The sequence below is a fragment of the Sinohyriopsis cumingii genome, chromosome 9 (assembly GCF_028554795.1).
Source record: "Sinohyriopsis cumingii isolate HCF-2022 chromosome 9, ASM2855479v2, whole genome shotgun sequence".
Classification (NCBI taxonomy): domain Eukaryota; kingdom Metazoa; phylum Mollusca; class Bivalvia; order Unionida; family Unionidae; genus Sinohyriopsis; species Sinohyriopsis cumingii.
In genome coordinates, this window is record NC_142969.1 from 79,586,730 (window position 1) to 79,601,373 (window position 14,644).

The window sequence follows — 14,644 nt, forward strand, 5'->3', positions numbered from 1 at the left end:
ATGGGTTAGACAAACATTGGTATCAAGTTGGTCTCAGTTGCAACTTTGGTCACTTTTAAAGTTTATGGCTAAAACAAACACTGGTATCCAGCTGAGTTGGTGTAACTTGTAACCTGAGTGATTTTTATGGTTTAGACAAACAGAGGTATCAAGTTGGTGTCACTTGTAACCTAGGTCACTTTTGTGGCTTAGACAAACTATTATCAAGTTGGTGTCACTTGTAACCTGGCACTTTTGTGGCTTAGACAAACTATTATCAGGTTGGTGTCACTTGTAACCTGGGTCTCTTTTATTGCTTAGAAAAACAGTGGTATTATGCTGGTCTTACATGTAACTTGGGTCACATTTATGGCTTAGACAAAGAGTGGTATTTTGATGCAGATATTCATCATTTGTTAAGGTTTATGCTTCCTTAGTTATTATTACACTGTATTTTGACCATGTGACTTCTAATGAGCACAGTAGAAATTATACCTTGTAATTTAGTTTAAATGAGAGAGGTACTTTGATTATAATAGTGTTATTATAGATGCATATAGATCTTTAATCAACTGCCACTTAAACATTAAAAAAAGCAATGGATTGTTTTAGGTACTGAAATCTCACCAGAAAGTGACAAAGTTGAAAACATTTCAAAGCAATTTTGACTGAATCCCCTGTAAATTTATTGAGCATATCCATATCTTCACAATGTAGTTTTCATCTGTTACTGATTATATGAACAAGTACCCTTACTCTTACAACTACATGTTTAGGGGGTTAATTCAAAGAAGAATCTGGATCTTTTGGACTTTGTCTGTTTTTGAAGTTTTTAAAAAAGCCCAGAATTAAATTCTTCACATAAATCTAATTACTTGGTATATATGACTTTCTATTATGCAGAATATCTAATCTTGGTAATAACAATTTATAAGCAGAGCTTAATGTGTGTGATTTTGAAGGCTATTAATGATGACAGTGTCAAAAATTGATGTATTATGCTTTCTTTAGTGATGAACGAAGTATTGATTATTTCCACATGCTTGCATTCTTTACATCTTTGTTATTGCATTTTTAATTATATATATATTAGTGCAAAATTAGGTTCCAAGAGGTAAGACATAAAATTGTACCCAATATTCTTTTTTGTTCCTTTTAACTTTTGTCCAGAGTTAATTGGGTAAAAGTCATGTTCCTTGTTCCATGGAGAACACAGACTTGTCATACTGTATTTTCCAGTGTCTTACGCCACAGGATCTTTTGAAATCCTTCAATTTTGGATCAGAGGATGAAATCACAATGTCAGACTTTGTCGATCTTTGTCCTGCACTGATATACCATCTTGACGAACAGCAGTGCCTGGATTTCACCATAGTAATGTCCTATGACCAGGAGGGTCATCGCCATGAAGAAGAACCCAAACAAAAAGAGGTTGCCACAAGGAATAATTATCAAATATCAGAGATTCCAGCTAAAGGTTTGGAACACTTCATTAAAGATTTGCTTTCTCTTTTTTTAAAAAAATTCTTTTATTTTATGCTTTTAGAGATTTTCAATGCTTTGAGAGCCAATTGCATACTGCTTACTTTCAGTTACTTAGAATAGTTTTCATTTCTACTACTAAGGTACTTCTATAATTAAATATTCAGGCCTTTTGAGCTTTGCATGCCCAGTCATACCATGTAGAGGGACTTAACTCAAATTCTGAACCAGACAAAAAAATTAATCAGTGGTTGCATCCTTGATGTATATTATAATTTTAAAGAGAAAGAATTTCAGTTTGAAAAGGGATGGAACTTATGCAGATCAGGAAGGTCATAGGTCAAAGTTTAAAATATTTGCTTATTGTTTAATATGGAAGAAAGCGAATTTGCTTGGTCATCATATATTTTTTAATTTCATTGCAAATAAATGAAAAGAAACATTTTCATTATACATTTTAGTTGACTTCATTCCCATGTTCTAAGTCTTGCAATTTCCCCATAATTAAGGTCATTACTCACACAATACTGCCTCAAGGCATATTATTTAAGTAAGAGCAAAAAAAGCACAATTAGCTTATTTTCATGCATAAAATAAATGTTAATGTACCATTTTGTTCAGAATATCATACATAATGATATGAAAAGAAGAAAAATAATTCCATGCATTTTCATATATGTATTAGGGTGGTCCTCAACAGTTTTTATTTTGCATAGGTTTAGAATTTTAAAGAAATAGAATTTCCCTGGGTTTCCTCACTGGTTATGCCAGTAATTTAAAAAAGACATTGTATGTCTTAGGTATTGTTCAAAGAACCTTTAATTCCCTTTATTTTGGTGAATGCTTGATGGGTATAATATGGGTTATAGAGTATACAGCTTGGCCTTACTCCAGATGTGCACCTTTTAAAAACTGCTAGCTCTGCTTGGTCATTTTTGCTCCCTGGACTTCAGAGGTAAACTGTGAAAAAGAAAAAAGAGCTGATAACTTTATTTACTCTCTCAAAAGTACATAATAACTGGTGAGCATCCCCGTAAGTGAAATCAGTCAAGGAACCAGACTAATTTTACAGCAGCACCTCAGATGCTTTAAACTGCAACTGCATCGTGATCAAACTGATGATTATAGAATTTTTTTAAAATGGCGACCAGCAAGAACTGCATGTTTAAGATGAAAGGGAATATAAGCCTCTTGGAAAATGTTAATAATCAACAACAAAGAATAAAAAAGAATATTCAGATTCTTGTGAATAAAAGATGGAATGGACACAATTACGTTTTTTGGACATCACATGCCAGTTTGAATATGACTCATGGCGGGAGATATGATTCATTGATTGCCATCATCATGTGAAATGGAAAAAGATAAGAATTATGTAAAGTTGAGAGATAGCAACAAACCATTGAGATGAATATGGTTTGGAACTTGAGTTTATACAACTCTACTAGTTGTAAATAAAGTCTACACATTCTTTACAAACTGTTCAGCTGAACATAATGTTTATTTTCTTTGCATGTTTCAGATAACAAACTTTTAATTACATTTTTCGATCTTTACAATCGCAGTTTATGCTATATTTTTACACCTTACTGAAAACTGGTCAAACTTACAGAATACAAATCAACTGCCTTACCGAGACAGACTCGTTAGGGTTGGTAGGTCTGGCGGGGCTATGTTTTCTACATGCAGATCAGGGAGTCAACATGTTTAGTAGCATGAAACTGAACAAAATCCTTGTTTTAAAGGCTGACAAAAAAGTTCTCAACATAATAACGATTGATTGTGAATAGATTTTAAAATTCCTGGTCATGTAACACCTCATGTGTTATTTCATAATAAATGTTCTGCTGATTCATACCAGTTAGAACCTACACATTAATCTAGTAAAAATATTCTTTTTAATTGAGTTAATTCATGTATCATACTTACCTGCATTTATCTAATTATTTGTTTATTTCTTTTTATTATTTCAGTATGGGGATTCAGCAGCCTTGCCATAGTTATAGTATCTGTTGTCGGTTTGCTAGGTGTGGCTGTAATACCCCTTATAAACAAAATGTTCTATAACCATCTTCTGAATTTCCTAGTGGCACTAGCTGTGGGGGCTCTCACTGGTGATGCACTTCTTCATCTTTTACCTCATGTAAGCAGCATCATACAATATTTTATGGATGTTTACTGGTAAAATATTGTAGCGTTTAACTTACAAACAAACTGATGTTTTTATGTAGCCAAGGGTCCTAACAGTCCCAGAAAATGTATACGTTGGTTTGTTTTCATCTTGTGCCACCATTAGTTTAACATTTATTGATGAATAATAGTAATTTGATATAACATTATGGGAAATAGGACTCTGCAGTAAATGACCATGAAATAACATGAAGAAGCATTAAAAAAATTGCCAAATTTGTACAGGTTGTAGACCATAGTCTTCATTTATTAGATACACAAAGGAAATAAAAAGTTTATTGCATGCTCATACAATCTTGAAATCTTCTTGAATTTGAATTATTAAAAACGTCTTAAATTTTGAAAGGTTTAATCCTTGAAATTTGTTGAATTTGTTGAAGAACTTCTTGAGTTTTGCGAAAAACTGTAATTTTTAGAGGGAATATAAAACATTAAAAATGAATTAAATTATCTTTTTAATTGAAAATGATAGTGTGATTAACATTACAGTTGGATGAAAGTCGTTAAGTGTGATAAACACAAAGCTATGTGCAAGACTTATTGACATTCCAAGCATGGGAGAAAGTGCCTTAGAATCACACATGAAATGTGAAAACTATGTGAATGACAACCCTAAATACATCCATCATACCCTTGCACTCATTTTGGACTGTCGACAGCCAGTGCTTTGTTTTTGTACACATATATGAAGCGATAAATGTTATAATACATAAATTCCATTTCCAAAATATTACCTAAATTCAGCCGCTGTATTTTAAATTATATTTTTCAAATCATGAAATGCTGTTTTGTTCTGTCTTTACTTATCTTTTAACTTTCTACTATTTGCTTTTGCTTCTACCCTTTCATAAAAATGCATCCATTCCAGTAGTGTTCATTACACATTTCATCTGTTTTAGTTACTGACAAAGTTACCTGAAATTAAATTATTAGTATATTGTCACATTTTACTTGACCTTTTTCTATTCTAGGCTCTACAAGTAGCTGATGAGGGTCACGACCATGAAGGGAAAGATGGTCATGATATAGGAGGAGTCTTGAAAGGACTCTGTGGTTTAGGAGGCATCTATTTCTTCTTCCTCATCGAAAAAATTTTGACAATATTAACTGAATTCAAAAGACGGCAGAAGAAAAAGGTTTGAAGTGTGAAGTTGCATATTTTGAATGCAAAGTTTTCTAACTCTTTGGAGAAAAGTAGTTATTGTGAAAAAATAGTGAAACGTGCTAAATATTGCTTGAATAAGTACAGGAGTTTGTTTCCACAAAGATAAAAATTGAAGACCTGTGTTGTATGCAGTATTTTGTTTAAGTCTTCGGTTGAATGGAACTCATCTGTCAATCTTTGGTGTGATCAGAAAAAATAATGGCAGAAGTGAAATTTGTATGGATATATTTTATGTGCATATACTTTGAACAATGTTTCTCTGTTACAGAACACTTAGCAAATTCCATGGTGTGTTATAGGGCAAGCCACTTTACTCCATTTACCTTGGCACTAAATAACCTATTTTGTGTTGCTGTGCTATAATCACCAAACCAAACCACCACCAGCCCCCCAAAAACTTAGCTATATGACATGAAAAATTTATCATTGTGGTGTCTTAACATATGAATAATACTTAGCCTAAAGTCTATGTTAATTAGACAATAAATTGAATATTCATTGAATAGTACAATATGGTGACTCATAGTATTATTTAACTTTTTTCATCAAATTTGTTTCCCCGAGGAATGTAAGAGAGTTTAAAAAAATCTTATTTTCAAGAAGGGGTTAGAATTTTCAAGAAAATCAAAAAGCAAAGAAAACTGTAGGTCAGAATATGTGTGCAGGGGTCCCTTATGCACAAATGAGGGTAAAAGGAAAAACTGGTTTACTTTGTTTCCCTTTACCCTCAAAAATGCTTCAGAGACCCCCAACATTTTTATTTGACCTTAAGTTTTGATACCAAAGTTCAGTTTTTACTTAGTCTGGCCACCAGTTATGACACCAAGGGGATTTTTGACTCTCAATCTTGCACCCCTAGGGAATACATTAAAAATAAACTCTAATAACAGACCATTATTCTTCGTTTACAGAGACAAACATTGTCAAGGGAAAATACTAATGATGGTCAATCGCTACCTCAGGATTTCAGGGAAATGTCTGCTGTGGCAGACAAAGATTCATGTATCAGCATTCAAGGTACATCAGGTACAGTCTGTAGAAGATATCATATCATGATCTTTTTGTGTTGTTGCTTAATTTTGGAATGCTCCACTACATGTTACTAGGTGTGAGAAGGAATGGTCCACTTCATACTGTAGGTATGGTAGGGGTTTTGTTCTTGTTTGTTATTTTCAAGACTGAGAATTTAAGACTCAGTTAACATTGGTGAACTCATTTGTTTATGACTCTTCGTGAAATAATAGATTACTTAGATTATTAGGATGGAGATATATTAAGCACTGTTGTACCTGTAGCACTTGTATGCACCCCCCCCCACAAACAAAAGTTTCTCCCTCTTGTTAAAATGTGATAGTCAGATTGTATAACTGCCGATGTCATGTATGGATTTGCAGTATAATGAAGCATACGATAGGGATCTGAAATTACTTACGCTGATTAGAAGTCCAAAGGTATCTTCTATGGACTATAAATGTAATATATTGGTCACACACTTGCAGTCTCTGTCACTGGTGCCCCCACTCTCATTAAATGCTGCATTGTTATAAACTAAATTAACATTAAAACCATACACAGTTTATAATGTTAACATGTCAGCTAGACAACAAAGAAAGACTTAATACTTGATGGTAAATTGTGATGATTTCTTTTCATATCCCCAGTTGTTACATCAAAATAGAGAAACTTGTTTTTATGTTCATGTGAGAGAGGTATTATTGTTACCTGGAGAAACATAATCTCTCTCTCTCTCTCTCTCTCTCTCTCTTGCATAAATGAGAAAAAAGTTCTGACACTCATAGACATAACGAAATAAAACAAGTTAGTAGGCATTATCAGAAGGTCACATGCTTTTGACACTATCAGATTTGCTGCTATACATTTGTTATGTATAGATTTCATTGGCTACTGGCACAGGTGGTATGACAGCTTGTTACCTGCTTGGAGGGAAGAACATCACTGGTCACAGTTCATAACAATAAATGGCAACAGGGCTGTTTAGACAATGCACTCCAAATCCGTTATAGGATTGTTACTTTGTCTGCATCATATCTTGAACTCGGTTTGATGTATACATCAAAATTGGTATCATGAAGCATCTCCAGATGTGCTGATTCAGTTATAAATGTAGGTCACTATGACCTGTCTTGCTTGAATTTTTAGGTGTTTATTCGTTAATCCATCCATATATTGGACACTTCAAAATATAAAGACATCAAAATCTTTGCAGATGTACAGTGGTCCCCCTCATGAATGGCTCCCCATACCAGTGGCCATCCACTGTTTACGTCCAGGATCCCTTGGCAGTGATGAGTTTGCATTCAAAAGTACCGCTTCAGAAAAGTTGCTTCTCTAGCGCAAACCAGCAGCCAGCATATTCATGCAAAAAATTTAAAATTTACCACTTTCAAATTTCTACATTTTATTTTAACGTGTGTTGAGAATTAATATTTAGTTCATACAGTAAGGTCAGGAATCCAGTTATCTTCACCGATGTTTGCTTCCTTATTGCATGTTTTTGTTACTAAAAGTGCTGTTACCTAAAGTACATCTATCACTAAGATTAATCTTATATCGTTAATGCCAACGTTTACAGGAAATGTGGTAAAAAATGTTGTGATAGAGTTTTGGGCTTCACACAGCAGTTGAATTTTTTTTGTGATGATTATGACCAGACATAATTGTCAAGATAATAATGGTCAGCATAAGCCAAATATAGATTTTGTAGTTTAACACACTGACACATTAACCTTGAACATAACTGAACACCAGAAAAAAAATGCAAAATCATGTAAATTACTTTCTTTATAAACAAGGCATTTCGCCTACTCTGCAAAAGTTTCGTCTGCATAATTAAATTGCATGACTGTACAGTCTGCAACATAGAAATAAATTGTTACAAAACTCTAACATGTCATCACCTAATTAGAGAATTAATACTTTAGAAGAAAAAGTAAAAGTTATTAAGCTTGATGGCAATGGGGAGAATTCAAGAGTTCTTGCCAAAATCTTTTATGTTGGAAAGACTGAAATAAACAACATCGTAACAGTAAGGAGAATATTCCACGGTAGTGAGAAAATGGAGTAAATGTAAGGAGAATTATTTTAAATGCCAAGCAACATGTGTACCGAGATTTAAATGACGTTTTTGAATGATTTTACAATGCACATGCCAACAATAACCTACTCACATTTCAAGCTTAAGAATAAGACCTGTTATTTCATGTTAACTTGAAATAGGTTTGTTCTTATGACAAGAAGAACCTTTTAATAATTATTGCTACTTTTAAATGAAGATATTAAATGCTTTGAGGTTATATGTAACTTTATTTTCACAAATATAGTCCACCTCTGGAAAGGCCACCTGTCTTATATGCTCACTTTCCTGGTACAGAAAGGGTGGCTGTATATGAGGTGGACCTCTGTATTGTAAATGATGTAATACATTGATAACAAAAGAGGGTCACCTTTCCTGTTTTGGACTCCTGATTAACTTGTCTGAGTATTTTCAGATGTTAATTCTTTATACAAGACCTATGCACAATTAATCGATAGTCAAGTTTGGATGATGACAAGATCCTGTACAAGCGGTGTGCGTTTATTACATGCAGATGTGCGATATAGTACAGAATCAGGATCTTGGTCTTAGAGCACATATAACTTTCTCTTCAAAACACCTATGTTTTGACATATACATGCCATCAATTTATCTCAGATGCATGGAATTGGTTCTTCCATATACCACCATAGTAGCTTCCAATCCATCTAATTTCACATTATGATGTTTCATTTAGGCCCAAATACCAAAACTTGTATGCTTAGAAACCAAATTCTTTTTCATTCTTTGGGATATAGAATTTCCCTCATCTGTATTTAGCAAAAATCAATCTGGCCAATATTACCACTTTGATCATCAGAATCTCCCAAAATATATTTTATATTTGACAATTTAAAAGAATTCCTCAACCAATCCATGCATTTTTCGGAGTAAAATCTGATTGTTTGACAGATAGTGTGAAAGTTGTTACTTTATAAACCTCTAATTTTGATGCAGAAATTACCTCACAAAAACAAATTTTGTCGTCTTTCTGGATTCATATTTTGTACATAAATCCTTGTGAAAGTTTAAATTTGACAACTCCTTAATTATAAAGATCTTTAAAAAGCAAGATTTGCTCCTACAATTAATGAACATTTTCTATGACTTTGCATTTACACTTGGAGCTGTCCATGACGTTGTACTTACACTTGTAGCTGTCCATGACTTTTTTCTTACACGCTGTCCATAACTTTGCATTTACACTTGCAGCTGTCCATGACTTTGTACTTACACTAGAGGCTGTCCATGACTTTGCATTTACACTTGCAGCTGTCCATGACTTTGTACTTACACTAGAGGCTGTCCATGACTTTGCATTTACACTTGCCACTGTCCATGACTTTATAGTTACACTAGAGGCTGTCCATGACTTTGCATTTACACTTACAGCTGTCCATGACTTTGTACTTACACTAGAGGCTGTCCATGACTTTGCATTTACACTTGCAGCTGTCCATGACTTTGTACTTACAATAGAGGCTGTCCATGACTTTGCATTTACACTAGCATCTGTTCATGACTTTATAGTTACAACAGCGTCTATCCATGACTTTGCATTTATACTTGCAGCTGTCCATAACTTTGCATGTACACTAGAAGCTGTCCATGACTTTGTACTTACACTAGAAGCTGTCCATGACTTTGTACTTACACTAGAAGCTGTCCATGACTTTGTACTTACACTAGAAGCTGTTTATGTCTTTGTACTTACACTAGCAGCTGTCCATGCCTTTGTACTTACACTAGAAGCTGTTCATGTCTTTGTACTTACACTTAAAGCTGTCCATGTCTTTGTACTTAAACTAGAAGCTGTCCATGACTTTGTACTTACACTAGAAGCTGTCCATGACTTTGTACTTACACTAGAAGCTGTCCATGACTTTGTACTTACGCTAGAAGCTGTTTATGTCTTTGTACTTACACTAGAAGCTGTCCATGCCTTTGTACTTACACTAGAAGCTGTTCATGTCTTTGTACTTACACTAGAAGCTGTCCATGCCTTTGTACTTACACTAGAAGCTGTCCATGACTTTGTACTTACACTAGAAGCTGTCCATGCCTTTGTACTTACACTAGAAGCTGTCCATGCCTTTGTACTTACACTAGAAGCTGTCCATGCCTTTGTACTTACACTAGAAGCTGTTCATGTCTTTGTACTTACACTAGAAGCTGTCCATGCCTTTGTACTTAAACTAGGTGTCCATGACTTTGTACTTACACTAGAAGCTGTTTATGTCTTTGTACTTACACTAGAAGCTGTGCATGCCTTTGTACTTACACTAGAAGCTGTTCATGTCTTTGTACTTACACTTGAAGCTGTCTATGCCTTTGTACTTACACTAGAAGCTGTTCATGTCTTTATACTTACACTAGAGGCTGTCCATGACTTTGCATTTACACTAGCGGCTGTTCATGCATTTATAGTTACAACAGCGTCTATCCATGACTTTGCATTTACACTTGCAGCTGTCCATAACTTTGCATTTACACTAGAAACTGTTCATGACTTTGTACTTATACCAGAAGCTGTTCATGTCTTTGTATTTACAAACTGGCTACAAATCTTGACTACCAAAACTATATAAAAGAAAATGAAAATGACCATACCTGTAAATATTTGTATCACCTTGATGGACAAACATGACTTCAGGTATATAGTAGGTTGATTTTTTAATTTTTCCCTGATGATCAAGGTCCTAAGGAGTGTACAGAAGTCAAGATTTAGGGGACATAGGACAGAAAATGACAGGAAACCTGTGATCATGCATTCTAGGTACAATGCTGTGTTTCTACCAGGTCAATTCACTTGATATTTTTTATATTACAAATCCCTACATCCATCAGTCTTGATGTATGCTATCCTAGCTGAAATTGACACAGTTGGTGAAGGACTTATCAGATCTACTGACATGAATGCTGTCCCAGTTGAAATTGACACAGTTGGTAAAGGACTTGCATCTTCTGACATGCATACTATCCAAGTTGAAATTGACACAGTTGGTGAAGGACTTATCAAATCTACTGACATGAATGCTATCGAAGTTGAAATTGACAAAGTTGGTAAAGGACTTGTTGCATCTACTGACATGCATGCTATCCTAGCTAAAATTGACACAGAATTTATTACTTAGTGTTCTGAAAGCCAACTCTATTTTTGATGTACGAATTAATGTGCTTCAGAGAGAGCAAAAAGTTTATCTCTGTTTCTACATATCTACCGGAAAAACATTTCTTACTGAAGGAAGAAAAGACATATTTTGGTAACTCATTAAGAATAAATATTTGGATATTGCGAGGCATTAAAATGAAAGCAATTGAAACTTTGTCCATAATACTGCTTGTTGTTTGTTAATGTCACCTACTTATACTCTTAATTTTTTTTTCATGAATCAGTCATTTGGATTTTTCTCTTCATTTCAGATAAGAAATCCTCAAAATCAAGTCACCAGAAACTTTACTTTGAGGGTATTGGGGAAGAAACTGTAATTATGTTGGACAAATCAGAATTCTCTCGTTCTCATTCACATTCTCACAGTCACCATAGTGATGAATTACCAAATTCAGTGGCAGCCATTGCCTGGATGGTGATCCTTGGAGATGGGATGCATAACCTAAGTGATGGGCTAGCTATTGGTGCAGCATTTGGCGCAGGCATTTCATCTGGTTTTAGTACATCCATTGCAGTATTTTGTCATGAGCTTCCACATGAAATAGGTATAGCAAACAAGATGGCTTCAGTAGATGTGTCATGTGTCATAGTAGGGCATGCGATCAACAGCATATATTAGTTACACAAAATTTGTTTTCATTTAAAAATACCTTCATACAGTTTTTTAAAACTTAGTGAACAAAGGCGAATAAGAAAGTGTGCTAGCGGCTTCTCGTGAGCCGATAATTCATCTTGGTGATGTTCTTGGGTTTTTCCTTCACCAAATATACTGGTGGCCATATATAGCCCATCATGTGCTGAAAAATTGCGATAAACTAAGAAAAGTTAATTTTTTTCATATTTTCTGTCCTATTAGTATATAAATCAGCCCATTGATTTGAGGGTTCCAAGGTGAAATGTCAAGGTCGTCATGAGCTGAGAAATGAAATGGTCTGTGTTCAATAACATTAGTTCTACTAAACATGCCATCAAAAAAATGTGTAGATTTGTTGCTCTTGAATATATTAGGAAGAATATTATTTAGTTTTACACCTAAAGGTCAAAGGTCAAGGAAACTGCTCAGGCAGATCAATATGTTTTTGCATAATTACTTGCACTGATACTGGTTATTTCTTCAGATAGGTATCATATCAGATATTTTACCACATGTAATGCTGTTCTTCATCCTCACATAGATTCCTTGATTTTGTCCAGGTTTTGTGCTTTTCCTCCATCACAGAGATTGCGTGAATTTTGATAGTTCGCAATAACTCCATTATTTACTTGCCTATTAAGTCCAACATGCGGTTGGTCAGACCTGCCAACACTTACATTTTGAGTTTCATACTGAAATGACCATTAACTCACCAACATACGGAATAATAGCAAAATATATGAAAGTATGATCATTTTGATCTGATCCAAATGTTGGCTGGTACCAGTTTGATCCTCATTAGAATTTCAGTATATATTCAGTGGAATTTGTCAGAAATCCAGTCTAACTTTACAAAAGTACCTCAGATACTTTAGACTGCCTATTTTATTCATGTAAAATGCATGCATTATCAACATGCTGCTTGTATAGCATTTTCTAAAATTGGCATCCAAATGCATGCAGACATGTTGCAGATGAAACTGACAATAAGTCTTTTATAAAGTTTAAATAATCAACATGCATGTATAAGGAAGAGTATTGGATTCTTGAGGGAAAAAAGGAGGAAACTTCGCAATTACATTTATTGGACATCATGTTTATTGGAGTATGTCTCATGGAAAGAGAGATGAAAGCTTTTGCTGCATGAAATTCAAAATAAATCCCAAAATTATGCTGAGATAGTGTGAGAATAAAGAGGAAGACTTTGAGCTCTATATGGTTTGGAAATGTAGGTGTTAAAACTGTACTGGAGGTAATTAAAGACTTTGTGTATTTGACACACATTGTAGTTGTACATAATGTTTTCCTCAGATCACACTTCTTAAGCATTTAATTGCAGGTTTTCTAAGCGGTACATAATATTATTATACCCTAATGAAAATTGGTCTACTTTGTGGAAACTATTGTTATACTCTAAAGAAAATTGATGTACTTTGTGCAAAAGCTATTGTTATACCCTAATTAAAATTGGTCTACTTTGTGCCAAAACTATTGTTATACCCTAATGAAAATTGGTCTACTTTGTGCAAAAACTATTGTTATACCCTAATGAAAATTGGTCTACTTTGTGCAAAACTGTTGTTATATCCTAAAGAAAATTGGTCTACTTTGTGCAAAACTTTGCCCTAATGAAACTTGGTCAACTTTGTAGAAATCTGTTGTATTACCCTACTGAAAATTGGTCAACTTTGTGGAAAACTATTGTTTTACCCTAATGAAAATTGGTCTACTTTGTGCAAAACTATTGTTATACCCTACTGAAAATTGGTCTTCTTTGTGCAAAACTATTGTTATACCCTAATGAAAATTGGTCTACTTTGTGGAAAACTATTGTTATACCCAAATTAAAATTGGTATACTTTGTGCCAAAACTATTGTTATACCCTAATGAAAATTGGTCTACTTCGTGCAAAACTATTGTACCCTAATGAAAATTGATCTACTTTGTGCAAAACTGTTGTATTACCCTAAGGAAAATTGGTCTACTTTGTGGAATAACTTTAGGGTATAACTATTGTTATACGCTAATGAAAATTTGTCTACTTTGTGCCAAAAATATTGTTATACGCTATAGAAAATTGATCTGCTTTTGTGCAAAACTACTGTTATACACTAATGAAAATTGATCTACTTTGTGCAAAACTGTTGTATTACTCTACTGAAAATTGGTCTACTTTGTGCAAAACTATTATTATACCCTAATGAAAATTGGTCTACTTTGTGGAAAACTATTGTTATACCCAAATGAAAATTGGTCTACTTTGTGCAAAAACTATTGTTATACCCTAATGAAAATTGGTCTACTTTGTGCAAAACTGTTGTTATACCCTAAAGAAAATTGGTCTACTTTGTGCAAAACTATACCCTAATGAAACTTGGTTAACTATGTAGAAATCTATTGTATTACCCTGCTGAAAATTGGTCTACTTTGTGGAAAACTATTGTTTTACCCTAATGAAAATTGGTCTACTTTGTGCAAAACTATTGTTATACCCTACTGAAAATTGATCTACGTTGTGCAAAACTGTTGTATTATCCTACTGAAAATTGGTCTACTTTGTGCAAAACTATTGTTATACCCAAATGAAAATTGGTCTACTTTGTGCAGAAACTATTGTTATACCCTAATGAAAATTGGTCTACTTTGTGCAAAACTGTTGTTATATCCTAAAGAAAATTGGTCTACTTTGTGCAAAACTTTGCCCTAATGAAACTTGGTCAACTTTGTAGAAATCTGTTGTATTACCGTACTGAAAATTGGTCAACTTTGTGGAAAACTATTGTTTTACCCTAATGAAAATTGGTCTACTTTGTGCAAAACTATTGTTATACCCTACTGAAAATTGGTCTTCTTTGTGCAAAACTATTGTTATACCCTACTGAAAATTGGTCTTCATTGTGGAAAACTATTGTTATACCCTAATAGTT

At 33.9% G+C, this 14,644-nt stretch overlaps 1 protein-coding gene across 3 annotated transcripts in view; it reads left to right on the top strand.

The window, feature by feature from the left end:
• Positions 1-14,644, top strand: part of LOC149792089 (metal cation symporter ZIP14-like) — a 58,665-nt gene that overhangs the window by 31,946 nt on the left and 12,075 nt on the right. For 2 of the 3 annotated variants that reach the window (XM_089970602.1, XM_089970603.1), the window contains exons 3-7: positions 1,219-1,456; positions 3,435-3,604; positions 4,623-4,787; positions 5,728-5,842; positions 11,334-11,627. In XM_089970602.1, the coding sequence (XP_089826728.1) occupies positions 1,219-1,456; positions 3,435-3,604; positions 4,623-4,787; positions 5,728-5,842; positions 11,334-11,627 (982 nt within the window). The remainder of the gene's footprint in view (positions 1-1,218; positions 1,457-3,434; positions 3,605-4,622; positions 4,788-5,727; positions 5,843-11,333; positions 11,628-14,644) is intronic. The other variant, XM_089970604.1, reaches the window with a different exon arrangement.